We start from the raw sequence: 22,858 nt of genomic DNA on the forward strand, positions 1-22,858 counted from the left end.
ATTCTCCATTCTTTCTGGATGACCTGTTCCTCAAGAGGAAAGGAAGAGCAACTGTCCCTGGTCTCCTCAAGATACCCTTGCTTAGACATACAATATGGAGAGGCTTTCTGCACAACCAAGCAAAGATCATCACGGTCTTGCTTATAGTATCCTCACCCATGGAAAGCTGTCAAGTAGACTTTTCCTCATCTGTTTTTTTCCTTTAAAAACCCATGCTTGTATTCCTTTTGTGTGGAACACATACTGCATTCTAAACATTACAAAGATTAAGATTGCTATACATCTCTGCCGGTTGCTTCCTCACAAGAGCAAACACAATGATATTGAGCCTTACCGTATGTGCTGCAGCAGAAAGGGGGGTACGCTGAACTGGAGTTCTCCTGTGACTGCGATTGTCCCACAGGACAATTTGCCCAGAGTAAGTTCCTCCAACAACCAGGTTTGGATGAAAGCGAGCAAAGCAGACAGACATCACAGAAGACTAGAGTAAAACAGGGTAGAGTAGAGGTTTCAGGTTCATTGTCAGTCACCTTCATTGCTATTTCTCAGAACATCTGGTACATTTATATTCTCAGAAATACAGCACATGACTCTGATCCGGCACTCTGTGAACATCTGCAACTTTTATTGAAGTCAATGGGATACTTACAAAGAATGCTGCACTACACCCAATATTTTTAGTCCAATTGATTTTAGAGAACAAGTTGGTAGGGTAGGCATAATGAATTGGGGACAGTAAAATGCTGACTGGGATACCATTGCCAAGGGGATGATTTTACAGTGCTTCCTCTAGTTTTCTTTTTCTTTTTTTAGTTTTTGTGCAATAAAACTAAATATTTCTATTTTATTTTAAACCCAATAGGTGAACCTCTACACCAGGCTTGTCCAACATACAGCCCGCGGGCCTCCATGTAGCCTGCCAAGCCATTTTCTGAGGCGCGAGGTGCTGCAACAGGAAATGAAAGTAAACAATGTACTTTCATTTCAGGGGGAGTGATGTGATACCGCTTCCTATGAGGTCTTTGAATATGGCTCACTGGGTGATAAAAAGTTCATGATCTGGCCCCACATTCAAAAAGGTTGGACACCCCTGCTCTACACCACTATTCCTCCTCCTTAAGACCCCCACCCCACCCCAGTCACAGAGACCTTTATGATATCTATAATACCTAACTGCAAGTGATGTGCTTTCTTCATGAATATGATCTCCGGCAGATCATTCAAACTCACTACCAGTCAAGGAGAAAACAAGCAGAGTATGAACTCTGAAGAATGGAGTCCCCCAATACTTTTCAAGGTTTACACCTCAGACTGCCCACATACAGCATCTAAGCAATATGTGTTTGCTGATGATGTTACCATAGTAGTCCAAGGATCAGACATGACAGAACTGGAAAAGATACTGAATACTGACATGGAACTCATTACTGACTATCTCCACAAGTGTTGCCTGAAGTTGAGCATCAATAAAACATTATAATCACTTTTCCTCCTGAACAATTGATGAGTCAACAGCATGCTGAATAGCAAAGTAGGCAACCATACTCTTCCACATGAGCATACCCCAACTTACCCAGAAGTCACATTAGACCATTCCCTCATTGATGAAATTACATTCAGAAAGTCAGTAATAAAGTTTCTGCATGGATAGCTGCCTTAAGATGTTTAGGCAGCACAACATGGGGCATCAGCTTCAAAGTGCTCAGAACCACCTTACTTGCAATGGTATATGCCACAACAAAATATTGTGCTCTTGTATGGTCCAGAAATTGTCACACTAAAAAGCTTGACAGTGCACTTAACAGTGTGGTGAAACTCATGACAGGCTGCACTACTTACACACACACATATGTACTCCCTGTACTCTTGGGCATTAGACCAAGTGATGTAAGAAGACAGACCCTAACATCATGACTAGCAACAGAGGCAAGAGATGATGAACATTATCTGCTCCATCAACTGTTAACTAAAGACTTGAACAGATGAAAACTAAAGAGGTTTAAAAGTCATAAACTGTTTACACATTAAACCCACAAGCTCCTTAAAGAGATTGGGGATGCTGAACCAAAACTATGGGCAGCAACAGAGTGGGCTGACCACTGGGAAAGGTCAGACCTATTCCTACAGTGTTTTATACCAACACCAAACAAGTCCTTCATTGGGCACGCTTTTGACAGAGAAGTGCAGGTCAAGCTGAATAGATTGAGCATCTGGATACAGATGCTTCAAAGCAACACTTCACAAGATGAACATCTTAGACAGCCCCCTGTGTGAATGTGGTGTCCAACAAACAGCACAGCACTTAATTGAAAGTTGCAATCTTTACAAATGCCCAGAGGGGGAAGATGGAATTCTCACATTGAGGGATAATACCAGACAGTGGCTTATAGACTGATATCTGATGCCATACAAGAAAGAGACCCTTATCCTTGCCCTCATAGCGTGCGTCCAGATGAGTGCGCACATGCCTCTTGTCCCATCTCAAACCCCTTTGAGACGGGGCAACAGGCATGAGCGGAAACAAAAAATGTTCCCAACACTGCAAGTTTGCAGCACAGGGATAAAATTAGACCCCTGGATATCAAGGGGTCTAAAAAATTTGAAGTTTAAAAAAGCAGAGCAGGGCATGGACCATGCCCTGAGGCAACCAGAGGCTGCCAGAGCATCTCTGTGGTTGGCCCCTTGCCCTGATGCTGAAACACACAGCCGGAAAGGCTGTGTGTTCAGCACCAGGGCTCCAGTGCCAGTGAGTAAGGGGTCGGGGGGGCTAGAGGAGTGGGGAGGGGACCATGGGGGGAACCCCTGCTGGCCCCGCCCACTCCCCCAGCCCCCAGACCCCTGCCCTGCCCAGCCCCCCCCGATCCCTGCCCTCCCACCCCATAGTTTTAAAAAGACAAAAAAACAAACCCCGGCACTTACCAGCAGTTGTAGCTGCCATCTGGCTGACTGGGGCCCCACACACACAGGGCAGGGCAGGGTGACAGCCCCAGCCCGGGCCCTGCTGCCCCCCCCACTGCCCTGTGCTGCCTGGGTGGGCTCTGTCAGGAAGCCCTGGAGTACCCCCCCACCACCACCTCTGCTTCTAAGGTAAGCAGAGGCTTTTTTTTCCCATTTTTTTCCAGGTTTTTTTTCTGTTTTTGTTTTTTTTAAGTGATGGTGCCTGGGGTTGTGGGAGCAGCCATGGGGGCCTGGGGGTGCAAGTTGGGGGGGTAAGGCTGGGTGGGGCAGCCATGGGGGGGGTCTGGGAGAGTGCGGGGGTGGGGCTGTAGCAGCTGGCAGGGGATGGGGCCTGGTGGGGCAGCAATCAGGGGGCTGAGGTGGGGCATGTGGGCCTTGCAGGGGGGGGGTGGCTCCTGTGGGGGCCATTTGGCCCCTGTTGGGGGGCCAAACCCCCTGTGGGAGTGCAGCAAAATATATATTCATGTATTCATGAATTCATGAAACATGTATTTACAGTTCACTTTATTATTATGATAAGAGACTTGCTTTAACACTGTAAGATATATCAATAAAACATTGTCCAACTGATCACTGTCTCTGTCTCACACTCTCTCTCTCTCTCTCTTTATAGTGGTCTTTTGTTTTACTTGTGGAGGAATATGGATTAGGGGGTATTTTACAAAGTGACTTTGGGATTATTTTTATCAGAGATTTTTCAGTTTTCCAATAGGGAACACCAGAATTCCTGCTAGGGAGGCCAGTGGCAGGACCCTGCCTGCTCAGGGCTGGCACCTTAGACCCAGTCGGCTGTGGCTGACATCCTGGCCAAATGGGGCCAGGAGGACATGCTTTGACAGTTCAAAGCAGGCCATCACACCCAGAACATCTTCCAGGTGATAGCTGCCCAGATGGCCAGGCAGGGGGCACACATGGCAGTAGTGCTGCACAGAGGCCAACCCTGCAACCATGGCCCACTGGCAGCTGTCCCAGAGGGGCAGATGCCTCTACTGGCTGTGCAGTCCTCATCCAGGTCCGGCAGGTGCACAGCAGGTCACAGCCAGGCAGCAGCCCCCACTGCCAGACTACTGCAGTGGGTAGAGGGTGCAGGGAACTCTCAGGGCTGCTTCAGCAGTCCAGCTGGCACAAGGGGTAGTGTTCCAGGTACCAATTGGCTGGGCCCCAGAAGCTCCTGAGAGCTAGTAGCCCTGAGCTACTTGCCAGGGTGGCTTTTTATATTGCGGGGGCCAGGACAGGGCAGTTTTCTTTACTGCTGGGGACAGCACAGGTGCTGGCTCCAGGCTCTAGCTCCCCATGGAGGAAGCAGGCAGGGTTATTTTGCCCCAAGTGGCACAATTTACTCCAGAACAAAGTACATGTCCGAGCATGTGCGCTGAGGCAATTTGCACCCCTTCTATTTGAGTTGCTGCAAGCGCACATGCTTGCATGTGTGGACGCGCCCATAAACTCACCCCCCAATATCCTACATTAGCACCTAAAAATACCACTTCAAAGCAATACAACAATTATGGGATCAGTTTGTGAGAGTGAAAGTTCCTAAATCCCTTCATCACTAAGGTGCATCTATCAACAGTCTTGGCAGACCAAGAAGTTGGCCGGTACCTCTTGATTGGACAAACAAGTTAGTTGTATGATATACAAGATGTTAAGTCAAAAAGCCCCCTTGTGGGTTATAAAATAAATTAGTTCCCAGCCAGTTACCTGCTCTTGCAGTTACTTGCTCTTGCAGCACTGAGATTTCTTAATTAACTGAGGGCTGCATTTACTTGCAGGAACTCCTATTTCCTGGGATAGTGGGGAACCATGAGGACAATATATTTACCAAGGTTACCTAGTATAATCCTCAACTACCACCTCTCTGATCTTGATGGAACCACATGAAGCCATGTCCTGGAATCTAAAAAGTGAGTCCCCGTACTTTTCAGGTGCATGCAACCAAGGGCCAGAGCAAACAAATTGTCATTAACATTTTTTTAGGTATATTGTTCTCTCTTTAAAGAGTTATTTTCTATTTTAGACATCCCTGATTCATGACACAATGCCTCTATTTTACATAGATGGGAAAAGTTATAACCACCACATCACTTCCTCAGAATTAAAACAGCAGTAAAGTCATGGCTTGCAAAACAGATGCAAATGACACTCTTCTCTGACAACTTTGCTCAACTTAAAAGTGAGGGGACAAGTTTCAATGTAATTGATCTGTCAATGATAATTAGAGCATTAATATGGCAGTTACGGAGTCCCAGCTTCTTAATGTTATTTACTGACTCCCTCAGACCAATGCCAGTAACATAGTATGTCCTACTGGTTAGTTATTTTAAAAGAGTGAGAACCTACAAATTAAACCATTTTATTCAGTGAAGAAAAGTCTATAACTGTCATCGTGTTTTGGTTATGTCACCCGGGCGGTACTCCAAAAGGTATCCCCCTCTCCAACTGAAGGGATCAAAGCAGGTGCACAAGCGCTGTAGGAGGTGTAGGGACTCTTCTCCCCCTATAGAGCAGAGCCAGACCACCACTGGGGACTTAACCATATACCTTTTAATGAGGGAACAATACTGGGAACATAACAGGCATAATCAGGGGGTATAGTGGACACTACAATGCCCCAAGGGGGCACGATTCAACAAAGGTTAGACACTTACAGTCATTGACAAAAAGACAGGGTTAACAAAATATAAAACACAAACATCAGAGCAAACAATACTGGTTGGGGAAATATAAAAAGGCACAAAATACAAAATGTCAAAGGACAAAGAAATATAGGGCCTAGGTACCTGGAGGGGTAGAAAACACAATGGCTCCTTTCTACTGCAAGAGGAATTTCTCCTTGTTAGCTCACTCACCCCAAGTCACCAAATCTGGGACTTGAATTCAGATCTCCCATGTAGTAGGCAGGAACACTGCCACACAGCCACCAGTGCTGGTACTGCTCCAAGCTCCTAGGGGTCTTGACCTTCCTGGAGCCCCGGTCTCACCTTGAGCTGCCTGGTCTCTGATTGGAGGAGCTGGAAGCCGAGCTGGGAACTCCTCAGGTCACTGCTCAGATCTTCCTGCTGACCACAGCATCTCATAGGGGATCCTGGAGCCCAGCAGGAAACCTCTCCTGCTGGTCACACGCCATGCTGCTGAGGGTCCAACTGCTGCCTGCAGGTCCTGCTCCTTCAGGCTCTTCTGGGGCAACTGCTTCTGCCCCGCTGGCTCAACTCTTGCCAGCTCTTTGAAGCTCCTTCCTCATAGTCCCTCACTGGTCTCTCCCCTGAGTCAGCGGTGCTTTCCCTTTTATCCCCCTCCAGGTGACCCAAGGGGCCAATCAGGGGACATGAGGGGTGAATCTCTGGGGCCTTATTGGTGAGGAAAGAGAATCCCAAGTCCTCCAATCATCTTTTGCCCTTTCAAAACCCCTAGACTAGGTCACTGCCAACTAGCTCGTCACAGTTACATACAGCCAAGCTACAAATATTAAGGTAAACTTGTTGGGTACTTTAGAAGTATCTCAGGCATTGGTACACTACTCCAGATCCAGCATCCATCTGGTTCAGTAACCTGTCTCCAAAAGCACTGAACAAAAGGTGCCATGAAGGAAGGTGTAAGAACCCTGTAGGCAAGTAGATGTCCCATAATCTTCTCTCAACATTAGGTCTCACCCTGTTTTCTCATGCTTAGAAATCGCTCTGAGCCCTGAATCATCTTACTTCAATCTCTGTTTCAAAATTTTTATCACTGATCATGATAACTCTTGGTATCCACAACCAGGAGAAACATAAATAAACTGAGATGCGCAGATTAAACACCATCTACTAAATTAACATTGATATACCCTATATATATTGTCTGAAGATATGGGTATTAAATAATGTGGTTGAAAGAGTTGTAGTATATGGCAACACAGTCAGGAGATGGCCAGCACCACATGCTTCAACTAATGAAGTCTCTGAGACACTGAAATACTCTGACACTACCTCCTTCTTCCTTGTTCTCTCCTAGTCCTCATGGGTGTTCTCCTGACCTCTATGGTCCCCTTCTTTCTCCATTTTCTTCTGACCCCCTTCTTTCTCCACTAAAGCTTTCATGTGGCTCTATGTTGTTATTCATGCCTATTTTAGCTCACTTCCATCTGTGTGCTACAGCATAATAATTATTCCATGGTCAGTTACAGCACTGAGAATGTAGTTCCCATTATTTCTGAAAGGGCTCTTAAACATACAGCTTTATGTAAAAATACTCATAGTACCAGTACTACAGCATCACGATGCACTTAAAGTCAACTACAATCCAGTTGTCATGCCATTTCCACAAATTCCCCATATGTTATAATTAAAACAATCCTACAGCACATGTTCTATATTTTATCTCTTCACTTAATGGCTTCATGAGTTGTTTTAATCAACCCATCACATACTTTATAACTAAGATGATAGATATTCTTATATGAAGTAAAATAGCCAGATGATTTTAAAATAGTACAGCTAGACCACTAGATGCACAACCCTCTATGGCTGTGAGGCTCCATGTATATTTTAAGAAACCTACATTCAAACAGTCAGTCCACAACAAAGTTCTCATTTTCTCAGATGCAAACTTGGAGATTCTGCAGCTAGTCAGAGATGCTGGGCAGACGGTGTATTTTTAAATGTTGTGTTTTCATGGTTAGAATGTTTTTGAATGCAGAAGCCCAGAATACAGTTGGATGGTAGAGCTAAAAACTGCCAAAGAGTGTTTTTCATAAAGTCTGGAAATAACCCTCAGACATGACAGTGACTTAAAAAAAAACAACAAATAAAACCCTTCTAGTTTTATACATTCTTCCAAAGTAACTTACATTTTTCAACTGATGAAATGTTCACATCTTTTCAACTAAGTCAATAGTATTTTTCCACTGAAGGGAAAGGCCTGTCAAATATTAGAATTTACCAATTTAAGGACCCTACTCTACAGACCTTAATAACATGATTATTTCCCTGAAGTTAATGGGAATGCTCACACAAGGAATGGCTACAAGATCAGGCCTTTCATTTAACAACTTTAAGAGCATTCATTTCTTAGCCTTAGTAAAAGGGAACTGCAGACAGTAGGGCTGTGCGAAGCTTCGGTTGCTGATTTGATTCGGTGGAGATTCGGCCTAATTTGGTGGCCGAATCTCTGAATCTGAGTTGAATATGGACACTCTTAATCTCTCTGAATTGAATCAGAACTCTCTGAATTGACAATTCGGACATAGACACAGGTTTAAATGTTTTTTCTACACACCTCAAGGTACCAGGAGGCTCATGAATGCAGAGATGCTGGGGCAGATGGAGTGTCCCACAGGAGCATGGGGGTGGGAGTCTCCAGCGTGCTCGGCAGCAGACCCAGAAGTGGACCAGAAGCACTGGCTTGGTGACTGGTGCCTCCTGGGGCTGGGGGGGCACCCAGGGTCCTCCCACAGCTGATCGCTGAGCCAGAGGGGTACGGACGGGCCCCCCTGTGCGCTTGGTGGTGGACCCAGAAGTGGACTGGAAGTACTTCTGGTCCACTTCCAGGTTCACTGCCAAGCATGTGGGGGGTCCCCCACGCTCCTGTAGGACTCTCCATCAGCCCTACCATCACAGCATTCACAAGCCGGACCTGGTACCTCGAGGTACGCAGAAAAAACATTTGATTCTCCGAATCAGCATCGAATTTTCAGATTCAGCCAAATTGAATTGGGACAGTGATCCAAATCAACAAATCAAATCACTGTCCCCAATTACAGCTAAATGCACATCCGAATTGAATATGGCCTGTTTCTCACACCCCTAACAGACAGGTCTCCCAATTATCTGAACAAGGAGAACAGCAGCAGAAATTATTCACAATGACCTTTTTTCTGACTCCAGGCTGCACCTTGTCTGAAGATTCAAACACACAGTGCCCAATTTTGCTTTCCTTGAAATCAGAGGGAATTCTGCTGTTGATTTTAAAGAGGCAGAAATATTGGGTTCTGCCTCCTTGAAAAAAAGTCAGAAAAAAGATTATTAGGTAAAGCTGGTGATCAGATATTAAACTAATCACTCTCTATATGTTGAGAACACCTTTCAAGAAAGTATCTGCATGCTTTTTACACATTAACCAGTAAACCTTCCCAGGTTAAGTACAGACAGTCAACAAGCCTGAGGCTGAATCGATTCAGTCTTTGCAGGTCAGTGTAAACTGCAGAGATTAAACTGAGAAGCAATTGGACAGATGTTCACTTTTGATTCAGAAGATGCAGCCATATGTCTGCAGTAGCTCAGGCCAGAAGCCTGGGGGGTGCTAGAGCACAGCTCTCTGGCATGTAGCCAGCATGGGCTGTGTGTTCTCTTCCCCTTCCTGCTACCCTTGAGGTCTCTGGGATTTGCAGTCCACAATCAAAACAGCAGGACTCTACAGGGTTGCTCATCACTTCCTGTTCCTGCTTCCTGGTACCTTTGAGATTTGTAGCCCACAGTCGCAGCCAGCAGTAAGTTTTTAGGAGGGCAGGGCAACTCTGTACTCAGGTGAAGGGAAGGTTAACCCCCCTCCGTGGCCTCAGACCCCAGCCAGGGTTTCCCTGGTGTGGGGCAGTCTCTGCCTCCTGCCTTCTTCTCTGCCTCCTGCCTCCCCTCCCCTGCCCCAACCCTCCTCTGCTGGAGCAGACAGCCCAGCCAAGCCCCCAGGGCTGGACAGCATGCTAGGATGTTGGGGGACTCTGATTTAACTTGAACTAGGAAGGGTAGCCAACAGGAAATGCTCTTATGAGTCTTAAATCCCCCACTGAACAGAAGCTGGAAACCAGTGCCCTCTCTCAAATGAGGAGTGCTCTACATACTAGGTTACAGTCACAGTTGCTGTTACAGTCTCTTATTATGACCAAGTCAGACTTACCTGACAATATTAGAGTCTCTAGAGTGGGGACTACAATCCAGTTCTCCCCAACACTTTGGTGAACACACCTACTAGATTGAGCAGCTCAGAAAGGTAAGCAGAGGAGTTTCTTGTTTCCAGATCCTGATGGTGCATGAGATACTTGAATGCTAAGCCCTCGTGGGCTAGTGATAGACATTAAAAAAGCCTGAGCCTGAATTGATTCAATTTTTGTAGGTTAGTCTAACCTGGCTAGCCTAATCAGTTTTTTAACCAGACAGACATCCCAGAAATGCAGGCACATGCCTGCAGTGGCTCAGGCTAGAAGCTGGGGGTGCTAGAGCAGCCCTCTCTTCCCCAGGGCTGAGCTGAGGGGTGTGTGGCCAGGCCCTGGCAGGATGCTGTGATTAGGAAGCGCCCCCGCCCTTGATAACAGAGCATTTATCAGCTCTGTTATCAGCATTTAACACCTCATCAGAAAACAAAGCCTTGATCATTCCAAGCTCTTCTTAAACAGCTTTTCCAAAGGCAGGAATGCAGGGACCTTACCATCTGAGCTGTTGATTACCTCCAAAAAGCCCTAAACAGACACTGACCTATCTGCCTTACACAGCATTAGCTAACATACCACATGCTGGCTATGGTCTGTGCTATGGGAGAGAGAAGGAAGGGATCCCTGCTTAAGCAGTGGGTGGTGGGGGGGGACATGGGGAAGCCTGCTGTGCCTGCAAGTCTCTGCCATAGCTCTGGCCAGGGAGCAGAGGGGAGGGGCCAGCTCTGCTGTGGAGCAGACAACCCAGCCCAGAGAGCATGCCGGGATGCTGAGGGTGTCTGGTTTATCTTAAACCAGCAAAGCATCTGGGACAGACATTGCATAAACCGGTTTGACCTAAATCAGTTAAGTCTGATACTACATTTAACCAGGTGTATCTCAAACTGGTTTCAGCCATTTTCAAACTGGTTTATGTGCACTGAACATCTGTTCTGTTACAGGTTTAAACCAGTTTCTGATCACTTAAGCTGGTTTACGTCTAATGTCTGTCTCTAGCCCCAATGTTTCAGTGAGGTAAGTTTTGCCAAACATGGGAACGTAGCCAGCTTTGCTAAGGAACCTCACTGTTAATTTAATGTTACACAACAGCAGTATACAAAAGTCTGGGACAAAAAGGAAAGGAAATTACCATGTCCTATTAAAACTGATTTAATTAAAGCTCAAAGCCTCAGAGAGGCATTTTTCAGTTCAGATGCCGCTCCATCTCTCATTTTGAAGCTCCCCCACTGCAACCTGTATTAACTATTCATTCAATAAAATGAATGAACAGCTGTAGTATCTAGGTACCAACAGCTAAAAACATGCATCGCATTTGATGTGGTCCTGATTTATCTGAGCCAAAACCTGGGACAAAAGAGAAGCAGCGCAGCCCTTTACACACATGGTTTTGGGAAATTTCTGGCTTACTAGGAATAGGATCTCAGGCTAGAACACCTGTCTCCTTCTACCTCAGGCAGCAGCCATCTTACTAAGCCACCCATTATCTGGTTTGGTTTTTAGGTGTTGAAGAGTATGTTGAAACATTTGTATAGTCCACTGGTCACACTTCAAGAATTTTTTTAAATTTGTGTTTATTTTTTCCCCCATAGGTTTCTTAATAGCTACTGTATAAGGGCAGAATAATACAGAATTCACAATGCTGAATTTCAGTTTCTAGATACTGGCAATAATGTAGAACAGATTCCACTTTCTTTTATTTGAGTACTCTGGTTTCTTTGATTTTCACAAGAGATTTCGCTAGAGTACGGCATACTTTTTATTTTACATATATATTCCTGGCATGGTCCACAAACATAAAACTGCAAATCCTCTCACAAGTTTGTGTAAACAGATGTAGCATTTCTCCCAGGATAAAGCTCTTTGTTCTGGGATCCAACCTACCAATCCGTTGTCCCACTTTAAGTACCTGTGACATAAACTGTGCTAACACTATTTCCTGGGACAATGCTGTGCCCATCTGTAAATTGACAGTAGGTCATTCAAATTAATCCCCAGTCATTCCAGGGACAATGCTGTTAGACTGTGTGCTCTCCAAGCAGCAATGTAGATTGGAAGGGCCCTTTATGTAAAGGGCTATGCTGCTTCTTTTGTCCAGGGTTTTGACTCAGATCAATCAGGGCCACATCAAATGAGATGTGTGTTTACAGCCTTTGGTACCTAGATATTGTAGTCTTCAGTTCTAAGCCAAAGGTGGATTCAAGCCAAAATGTTTCTATGTGAAATTAAAGCACTTTTGGGGATGGAAGTTCTGAATGATGGATTACTCAGTATGGTGGGTGAAGTTTAAACAATAACATCTGTAGGTGGAGGGCTTATTTTTTTCAAAAAGGAAGGTAATGGAGAAATGACAACGATGTCCCAGTTGGCTAAACAATTAAAACTCCTGAGTTCTACTTTCCCCTTCACTTCATCACTTTGCCCATGTTCTTAGTTTCTGCAAACATATCAAGTACTGTTTCTTTGCTGTCTGGTTATTGGTAAATCTATTGCTAGTTTCACATATCAGTTTTATTGGTTCTTGTGATTTGTTATCTAGGTTTCCGGCCTTTTTATCTTCTGGGGCCCAAAATGCTATTGGTGCCCTACATTCTTGTGCATGTGTCCCACCATACAATACAGCTTAAGTTTTTCTCAAAATTAATAGACCTGAGTGCTCCAGTCAGCCTAGGGTAGCCCACAGGGATAAGAATACTGCATAGTTGAATGGGACACTCTAAGCTCTGGTTGGTGCAATTAGGATTTTAGTCTGGCATAACTAGTACATTTGCTCCCCAAAGATTTAAAATGTCTAATCTAGATTATAAGCATCAAGATGATCTTTCAAAAAGTAAGTGATCTAACAAATTATGGGATAGTTCCACTATTGTCACAGGAAAGTGATGGCTCTGTTCAGAAAAAGCAGGTATACATCCCTTTGATGCTTGCAGCCCAAAAGAACAGGGCACCATGCCGTTCCAACCTATTTTGACAGAAGTCAATTTGTTTTACGCTTTACACAGAGGGAATGCTGTGGAGATGACAGGGGTGGTGACTATTCAGATGTCTCTCTCTCCTCCCTCTATTTCACTGTCCTTAATTTAAGCAGCGTCCAAACTCCTTTTAAGTGGCTGACAGAGCTGGTTTTTATTTTACAAAATTAATCCAGCCCAGATTTGTATTAGTGATGACATATCCCTTTAACCACAGATGCATATGCTTGGGACAGACAGTTATTTGGATTTTCCTGACTAGGAAGCCCAACCTCAGCACCCACATCTGATGTGCAAATGGCCTGAAAATCTTGGCTGTCTATACTCATGTCCACAGAGTTGGATGGCATTGCGCCCAGCCACCAATTGAACAATTTCACTAAGATGCGGGTGCTAAATAAAAATGACTTTAAAGAGACAATGGCTACTGCATTTTGTGAGGTCTCTTGTGCAGGAAATCACTCCCCTGACGCAGCAGTACCATACTGGTACCATATGCCTGCACTTCATATCAGATGGGTCAGGAGAGAATTTTTCATTAGAGGGCAGAAGGGATCCAAGAAATTAACAGCCATTTCCAGCTGACAGAAGCCAGGTTGCATTGCAGCAGACACCTAGGAAACTCATGAAGATTATCTTCATGTGATAGGCAGAACTGCCAATAGGTACCGTTCCCTGTAGGTAATTCCACGGGAAAGGATGACAGGAAACAAAGCAAACAAGAGAGTGCTACAGAGTCTGAGATGCACATCACACGCTGCATTTCAGATGGTAGTGCAGTATGCACATCAAGAAACTAGTCCTGTTTCCTGCTTCAGACCCAGTCATGTGGTCTTGGACCAGATTTAAGTATTTGTGCAAAAACTGCAGTGTCATCACTAAATTAAACTCTAAATATCAGGTATGACCTTACATTTATCAGTAGGAGTTGAAGAGCAGAATCTTTGACTGCTTACCCGTGTCCTCATGAAGAACAAATAACTAAAAGCAAAACTGACCCTTGAAGACGTGTATTCTAAATAATTTGATCCTTATTCATAGATACTCTCCTACTTTCCTTATCAACTAGTACTTATTCCTACTGGGACTGAAGTCTCCAAGTCTTCATGACCCCTTTGTCCCTAGGGCTTCCATGTTCCAAAGGCAATACTGTTCCATCCTTATGTTCCCCCTTATGCACCTACTGAAAGGATTCAGCAGACACATCTGGGCTACAAAGGCCATTCAAATACCCACTGACCCAGATAGAAATTAAAATCCTCCTCTTAGCTCTTCCTTGCCTGCTGGAGCAAGCTCTGAAAACTAGTACTGTACTGTGACAGCAACATCAGGTTAGACAAGTGGTTCACCTTGCCTGATACATGTCACTGACAATTACTTCAGAAAAAGATGTCAGAAACCCCAGGGTAAGCAGTCTGGGATAACCTTGGCTTAGCACCTAATTGAGGTTAATTTGTGTACTGAAGCTGGGACTGTGTTAGTTCCAAGACTCCTGATTATTCTTAATATCAGATACTATAACTATGTCTATTCACATGTTTCATAAAGATTCCTGCAAAGCTTTTGGTCTCAATGCAATTTTATAGCAATGATCTTGAGAAACAAGTTGTGGATTGTATGAAAAGCATCTCTTTTTATCAGTTCTGAATTTGCCATCTATTGGTTTTATTTAATATCTCCTTCTTCTTGCCTTTGGATATGGGGGAAATTCTTAATCATGGAATTCACCCTGGCATCAACAAAATTTTGGCATAAGCAAAAACTACAGAAAAATAATGCACTGTGGAGATGAGGGGAGATTTCTCTCATAATTTTTGAACAAGTTATCTACTGAAAGCCTTGGAGTGGGATGATTGACCAGCTTATCATAATGTGGTTCTCTTCTTCCTTGGAATGTGAATGAAACTACCCCATCCTTCTCTTAATGAAACTATCAACTGATAACCAGCAGCCCATATACCAATCACTTGGGTCCTGATCTCTCGCTTATTATATTCAGTGGTAAAGCTGCCATTGGCTTTAATTGTGCAAAATGAGGACTGCAGTTTCTATCTGAATTTTCTAAAGATTAATTAAGAAGTTCTTCCATCATAACATAACACTCTGATCTTAACAATCAATAAAAATACTGGCATAGGGACAGATAAGATGTATATAGGAAAGCTGCCAGTCTTAAACATAGATATGATTTACCAAGTTTTGAGAAATTACTATGAATGGACGGGGAAAAGGATAGTTTCACTTTGTTTCAGAATGAAATGGTCAGTTATTGTCAGATGATGAACAAAGTGCAAGGGAGAGAGCAATGGACTTGGGCTCAGTTTTCACAAATATATATGAAAATATACTAATGATACATGCTAAGAAAAATCTATTCTCTAATGAAGGGTCTTTTTGCACTAATTCTTGATCAAAGATACTTAACTTGTAGAATTTCTTACTACAGAAACTTTCCCTCACCTCTCTCTAAAGACCCATGAAATAGTATTTGAAAGATATTGGGCTGGAAATTATTTGTGGTATGACAGAAAATTTAATTTTTACTAAAAATAAAATAAAAGCAGTTGATATCCTTCACATATTTTTTTTAACAAATATTTCTTTAAACCAAATGTCAAAATCCCATTTAATTAAAAAAGGAAGTTTATACTCGGGTATGGCGTGTGTTGACATCTATTCCTTTGATTTACAAGAGTATGGATGGGAGGAATAGATTGTTTTATTCAAAAGAAACGGAGGAAGGAGGGGTCTCAATTTGACAGGAAAGAGTGTAGGCTGCATTAAATTCAGTGCTTGTTAAAACATGAAGGATTAATGGTAAAAAGGGAGGGAAGAATTGTGAATGTCTCCAGTTTAGGATCTTCAAAAATGTTTGGGGTTTCTAAGAATGTCTAACCCAACCACATAAAAGCTGCACAAAGAGATTCAGCCACACGACTGCTCTAAATCCAAAGCTGGTACTGCTCCACTTATACCATCAAACCAACTGACTTGAAATATAGCCACAAATTAAATTTATTTTTATTGAAAAAGTACTAAGTCCTTAAAGAGAAGGAAAACTGCACATCAGGAAACACAGAGACATCTTTGCAATATAGGTATGCAGCGGCTCTGACATTTGTGTAATGTAGCTGTATTAGGGCTTTATGGCTGCATTTTCAAAAGGCCATTATCCATTTTTGTGCCTACCACTGAGATGAAAGTTTGCACCTCAGACATGTGTCTGCAGCTGTGACTCCTGCACTTACGGGAACAAATAACCAAATACACACCCACATCTTCATCCTGCTGAAAGAGAATCTGCAGGCACAGACAGAAGTGACAATTTTCGCCCGACTTGGTCACAGAAAGCAGTTTATAGCCTTGACAAAACATAAGTGCATGGCTGCAGACAGCTTCAAAAATGGCTGATCAGGTGAAAATCTGATCCCTCATTGCATGAGGGGTCAGATGAAGATGTTTCAAAACAGAGCGTCTTCTACAACTTTTGCCTGCGCTACCTTCCAGCCTTGAGCAATTTTCAGAATGGGAGGGGAAAAGGAAGCAGAGAGAGTTCAGTCTGGGGACTTTTCAGCCCCTTCTGGAAGGTGGGGCCGCTGTATTGGAGCTTTATCCCAAGGTGGGAGAGGGGAGGGGCTCAAATTCATCCACCCTAGCCTCAGAAGCTGGCTGGGGAACTGCTAGAACTAGCTCCCTCTGCTCCCTTTTCCCCTTCCTATTCTGAAAAAGGCACAGACTGGTAAAGAGGAGGGGCCATTGCTAGGGAAAACTGGCTGCAGGCTGGCAGCCAACAGCTAGATTTCTCTTTCCCTTGGAACCAACAGTGAACTTCTGTTTATTCCAGGAGATGGTTGTAACTCAGAACACTTCCTGCAAACCGTTCTCAGTTACAACCGGGAGCTGCACTTTCATCTGCACCCTGCAGACGGGGTTGCATCCTTAGCCAGGCTTGCCCTGTTACCTTTGTCAGCCAGCTCTCGCTGCTCCAGCTAGGGAGCAGAGCGGCAGGGCCAGCCCTGCTCTCTAAAGCAGACAGCTGAGTTCAGGGCTGGAAAGCATGCTGGGATGCTTGGGGAATGTGATTTAACTTGAACCAGGAAGGGATTTGGGACAGAAGTTTCATAAACCAGTTCAACCTAAATCAGTTAAGTCTGATACTACATTCAACCAGGTTTATCTTACACCAGTTTCAGCCATTTTGAAACTGATTTTTGTGCACTGAGCTTCTGTTCTGTTATAGGTTTAAACCAATTTTGATCACTTAAATCAGTTTATGTGTAACTTCTGTCCCTAGCCTTAATGGTATTCAACTGCACAAGCTAAGAAATATATGTGTGGTTGTAAATATTCAGTCTCTTGTCAAGGCCACAAGAGCTGAAGAAGCTGAAAGCATTAAAAATACTAAAGAGAACTTCTTATTTTTGCATAGCTCATGTACAACCCAGTTGTTTTGTGCCTTGCTTAATAGAGATAGTGCTAGGAGCCAGTGATAGTGCTAGGAGATAGTGCTAGGAGCATTCAAGCTAAATGCTAAGCACTCAAATATTAAGCATTTGACCAAGTGTTTTGTTTGATCAGAACCTGAGAACTCAGCAAACATGTAGGATAAGAGCCTTTAATCTCCTTGTGACTATTTCTTAAATGGGGGAGCTATCACTTTATTTGGTCCCTGGCACACCTTACATTTATGCCATAATTATTGTGTTAAAGATGCCATAAGTTGCTATATATGCATCCAATTTAAGGGGCCATAAAATGGGAAACCATCCATAACAATGTTTTACATATCATACTGAGCATTTTAATGACGGGTTTGTGTGGCACCATACATTGAATATGTGGTAAGTCCACAGATAGGCCGTATTTGCCAACTTTGTTTTTTGCTGGTGGGTGCCTGCAGATGTAAAACTACCCCACCTCCCATGGCACTTTATTTATACTCAACAGGTTCCCTCACCAAGCCCCATGCATGCCCAGGAGAGGCACTGCATTACTTTAACCTGGCTTGCCCAATGTCTGTAAAGATCAGGTGCTTTAGTGGAGTTTTTCTGACACTTTTATCTAAAAGCTGATTGACCTGGCTTTAGCTAAAAGTGCCAAAAAGCCCCGCTGAAGTGCCCAATCTTTATAGACACTGAAGAGCCCGGTTGAAGTAACATACTGCTGCTTCTGGTAAAGCATATTTTTTAATGTCTGCAAGCAGTCCAGTGGGTGCTAAGCACCTGCTAATGTTTTTTGATGGCTGCTTGAGCCCCAGAGCACCCACGGAGTTGGTGCCTATGACTGAGGTGGAAAGGGACAGATGCCCAACAACCAGCTGATTGTCAACATCAGTGCTGGACAGTCCCAGGGCTCCAAGCAGCATGCCAACAACTGGCCTGGCCCTGCTCTCCAACTGACAATCAGGCTCTTTAACTTGGCCTGCAGGCTCCTGGTAAGGCTTATAAAACAGTAACACACCCCCTTCCCTGATTTTCATTGTACATTGCTTAGTACAGTGATTCTCAATCAGGGTGCCACTATACCTTTTGAAGGGTGCCCTGTAGAGATAAGTGAGGTGTTAGGAGATAAGCAGATAAACTGAGCAGATAAACACAGACTCAGGCTTGTCCTTGTCTACATGATCCCCCATCTCCATTGTCAGGCCCCTCTGCAAAGAAGTAAGAGAGGGCATGGGGAGGCTCCCTCCCCGCGCGCTGCCTGGCAGACCTGGAAGTGGACCGAAACTACTTCTGGTCCACTTCCAGGTTCACCACCGAGCATGTGGAGGGCCCCCCCTGCAGTCCTGTGGGACACTCCATCTATCCCAGCATTGCAGCATTCACAAGCCGCACTGGTACCTCGAGGTACGTAAAAAAAACATTTAAAGCTGTGTTTATGTCCGAATCACTGATTCTCCGAATTGGCATCCAATCTTCAGATTCGGATTTGGCTGAATCGAATCAGGGACAGTGATCTGAATCAACTAATCAAATCACTGTCCCTGATTTGGGTCGAATCTGAATCCAAATTGAATAGGGCCTGCTTCACACACCCCTACTGAAAGATACTTTAGTAAATCCCATTAAGCATTTCTCTCCTCTGTGTTAAACACTGAGGAGAGAAACCTTTGAAAATTGAGCACCACATCAACATGGTATAAACATTTTTTTAAAAACATAAATAGTTATCAGCATCAAGGGACTTGACAATGAAAAAATCCCTGATTCCAAATATAGTCCCTAGTTAACTCTTAGTGACCTGCAAGTCTGAGCCTTTGACCTTCCAAACTGTTTGCCAAGGAGGAAGTGTACAGTTTTCCTTTCAACAGTGGGGAATAAAATGCTACAATCCTTGCTCATTGTTTTTGTCAAAAATTATTCTATTCAACTAGGCTTATAATGTTAAAGGGTTATGTATAAACACAGGTAGCTACAGAGGAAGCTCCTTGGCTTGCTAATAATCTCCATTTTGCCCTGATGGGACCACCCTCCTTTTATGTAAGCGGTAATTCAATCTGTATGTTAGCTCAATTGTATTTGGGCTTCATCCAAGTTAAGAAAATCAGTGTGATAAATTAGAACGAATTGTCTACAATAATTCACAAAGGGACCATAACTGAGCTGAAACAAAAGATCTTAAGTTTGACTTTACAGCTCCATTTTAAATACTTTACTCTTCATTCCCTACAGACCCTAAAGAAACATGAAAATGCTTTGTTTTCTCCTCCTCACCATAACTGCCTAGAGACAAGGTCTTTGTAGAATTTCAGGGCCTGTTTGATTAAGAAAACTGACAAGCACTATAGCAAAATATCTTTAAATCAATCCCACATTCAGAAATGCTACTTCAGCTAGAACTTGTAAAACATCCCTATGTGAAACCCTTGATTTATTCAGTGAATACATTTTAATTTAAGGAAAAAGCTGCTGAGCATTCTCAGATAGAAGAGATGCCTTGGTTATTCCTCTTCATTATTTTTATGGCTCACTTTTTCAAATGCTGTCAAAAGTGCTCTAAAAAGTGGTATTGTATTTATTTTTGGACAACTTTTGAACAGTGGCCTCCACTGGTGAATTTTTGAAGTGGTGCTTACATATAATGCACATATTACCTATTATTATGAACAGGAATCAGAACAAGGCAAACTTGTATACAAATATAAGTAGTTCAATTTAGTTGACTTTAGGCAACATGTGATGACCCCTTGCTGCCATAGAACATTCAAACATAAGAACTGACACTCACTGAGTCAGACCACAAGTTCGTTTTGTCCAGGATCCTGTCACACAGTGGATGCTAAAAAGGAGAGTGAACAAACTAAAACTAGGGATCCACCCAACTTGAGGAGGCAGCTGACTGATATCACAAGATTGCAAGGCTAGCCACCATTTTCACAGGCTTATCTTGGTGGGGCCACCCATGCCTCTGATTGGCCAAGGGGCCCTGTTGGTTCCACCCCTCACTGCTGATTGGCTACAAGGGCCATCCATCATATAGTCCTGCCCATTGCAATTGATTGGCTATGAGGTCTGTCCGTCATCAGCCCCCACTCCCCACTGTCAATCAATGGAGAGGGGCAGGGCCACCTGACAGGTAGCCCTCTCAGCCAATCAGCAGCAAGGGGCAGGGGCAGTAGCCATCTTGGGCTCCCCCTCATGCTGGTCCTCCACCCTCTCCCCTTCCCTCCTGTGGGTTGTGTGGTCAAGCTGCAGCACTGTGAGGACTGCTGGCTCCCTCTGGGCAGCTAGCATTTATTTTCAGTATGTTTTTTCAGTAAGTTCTCCAGGACCGAACTTAATCATGTCTTTTAAATCCATCCCTGTTTAGAAAAATGTTTTACCCCATGCTTAATTTTAAGCGGTTGCCTAAGTCCCAGTTTAAGTCAATGGAATTTAGGAACCTATTTAAAGCTGAGTAAATAATAGCTGTCCTGAAAAAAACCATCCAGGCATGCTTTTTTGAATCAGAGTGGTGTTACAGAGATGCCTCTTTGGGTGGCTGAGCTGATCCAAAGGTAGGGAGAGTGGCAGGAGGCCGTTACATTGCAATGGTCTCTGGCTGTCTTAATGGTCTCTGGGAGGTTATTGCAGTGCCAGAGGGTTTAGCCAAACTGAAGTCAAACTGGATTTTGGAAACCTTAAGAATGAAGGGGAAGGGGAGAAAAGCGTAATGGAGTCAAAGAGTCAGCCTAATCTCTCTAAGACCCTTAGGTTCTTTGCTGAGTGGCACTTGGCCAAACTTGGGGATCTGATCAATTAAGTTTTCCCAAATAAAGTCATCAAGTGATTTTAGCAGGCAGCTTAAGAGGAGTGAAGGGACAATTACACATTTTCTTTCACTTGCTTTTGAGCAATTGATATTTTGCACTCCTTAGTCTGGGCAAACTTCTATCAGTTCACCGTCAAAATAATTATGATACTCTTTTCTTACCTTTTGATTTAATTATAGCTTCTAGTAAAGATTTTCAGACTATTATAGTTGCCCAAACCCATCGCTTCCACTAACGCATCATCTATAAGTAGTGTCACTGGGCAATTATAAATAATTAGAAATTAATTGAACATTGTACTTAGGTATGTTGATAGAAAGATAAGTACAGATAAACAGATGTATGCTGGAAACTCAGAATACATAACCACAAGCAATTCTTCATTTGAAGAACAGAGGAAACATGTGGATTTATTGTACAACGTTTATGTCTGTTAAATCAAGTCACTGTCACTGTTCCAAGATGTTTATACTATATCTATATTATGGAGTATTATGGAGCAGCTGTTGTTAAGAAGCTTATAAATAAAGAAGCCCATTATAAGACCAATATTTGAAACCCACCCAGTTTTCCTGAAAGAAATACTATCCTGCAGAATAGGATAGGATTTCATGTATCAGTGATGCCACATCTCATTCCAAGTAATTTCCTTGCCTACCTATGTTGGGGTGGGGGGGAATAGAAAAGTTGTGATATATTGGGACGCTTTTTGTGCCATAAGTAACACTACAATTGACCAATACCCCAACACACAGTTTCCTTCAACTAATGCTGGATTCAATTGAGACTATTAATGACAAAGAACATGCTAAACATCTTTTGCATGCTGCTAACTCCATTGGCAAACAATGCTGTAGCCATTTATTTACTAACATATACATGAGATAAATGTTAATTATGCCTTTCATAAAAATGGTTACTGATTTAATGTGTGTCCATGTGTAGCAGAAAGCCCCCTTTTCCTTTTGCCTGCATTTGCTCTCCCCTCTTTGGATATGTTTCTCTTTTTCTACCTTTTCTTCCTTCCTCTCTCTTTCACTTTAAGATAAGGAATTGTGTTTTAAAATTTGTATGTGTGCATTTTGTATCTCCCCTTGTATTTTGGTATTTTTATCTATTTGTGTGCCATGGCATTTGTAGCTTATATTTTATACTCCTCACCTTTCAACTTTCAACTGAATGTGTTTAGTTTCATAAGTAAATTATACATTGTAACAATGTTAACAAGAGCAGGAATCAAACTGTCCTTCCCTGTATCAGGCTGGCCTCTGAAAGAGCGAGTGAATCAGTGATTGAATGTGTAACGTTACTGAATGTGTAACATGGAAGCAGGCAGCAATTAACACCTGGGAAGCTGCAGATCAACCAACAGAAGAACTCAATAGAAGACAATGTAACAACTGGGAAATCTCTAAACATCACTGACCAAGGGCTAGAAGCCCTGGCCTGAGTTAATCAACGCAGGGGACCAACTTTTGGGCTGAGTATCTCCAGATCAACTGCTCCCAGAGCCCTATTCTAAATTCATCAATGGACTCCCAAACCTGCACGTACATGTGGACGACCCCTGGGGCTGACAGATGCCGTCCAGTAGCCACCGGGGGGGGGGGGGGGGAAGTCCCACAAGGGTCAACGACCCCTGGATTGGGCAAACCTGAAAACTGGGGAGTCACCAAAGTCTGCCAAGGACAGATAAAAGGCAGTGAAAAGTGACCCTCAGTGGCGCCCTCTTGATCTCCAACTTGACCAGACCTGTCCAGCTAGAAGGACCAGCCGGCGACC

At 43.6% G+C, this 22,858-nt stretch overlaps 1 protein-coding gene across 4 annotated transcripts in view; it reads right to left on the reverse strand.

Annotated features, from left to right (window-relative positions):
- The window catches only part of DYNC1I1 (dynein cytoplasmic 1 intermediate chain 1), a 318,366-nt gene that overhangs the window by 72,091 nt on the left and 223,417 nt on the right, over positions 1-22,858 (reverse strand). For all 4 annotated transcript variants that reach the window (XM_059728979.1, XM_059728980.1, XM_059728978.1 and 1 more), the window contains one exon: positions 335-481. In XM_059728979.1, coding sequence (XP_059584962.1) covers positions 335-481 — 147 coding nt within the window. The remainder of the gene's footprint in view (positions 1-334; positions 482-22,858) is intronic.

This window comes from Alligator mississippiensis, chromosome 5, assembly GCF_030867095.1.
Source record: "Alligator mississippiensis isolate rAllMis1 chromosome 5, rAllMis1, whole genome shotgun sequence".
In the NCBI taxonomy this organism is placed as follows: Eukaryota; Metazoa; Chordata; order Crocodylia; family Alligatoridae; genus Alligator; species Alligator mississippiensis.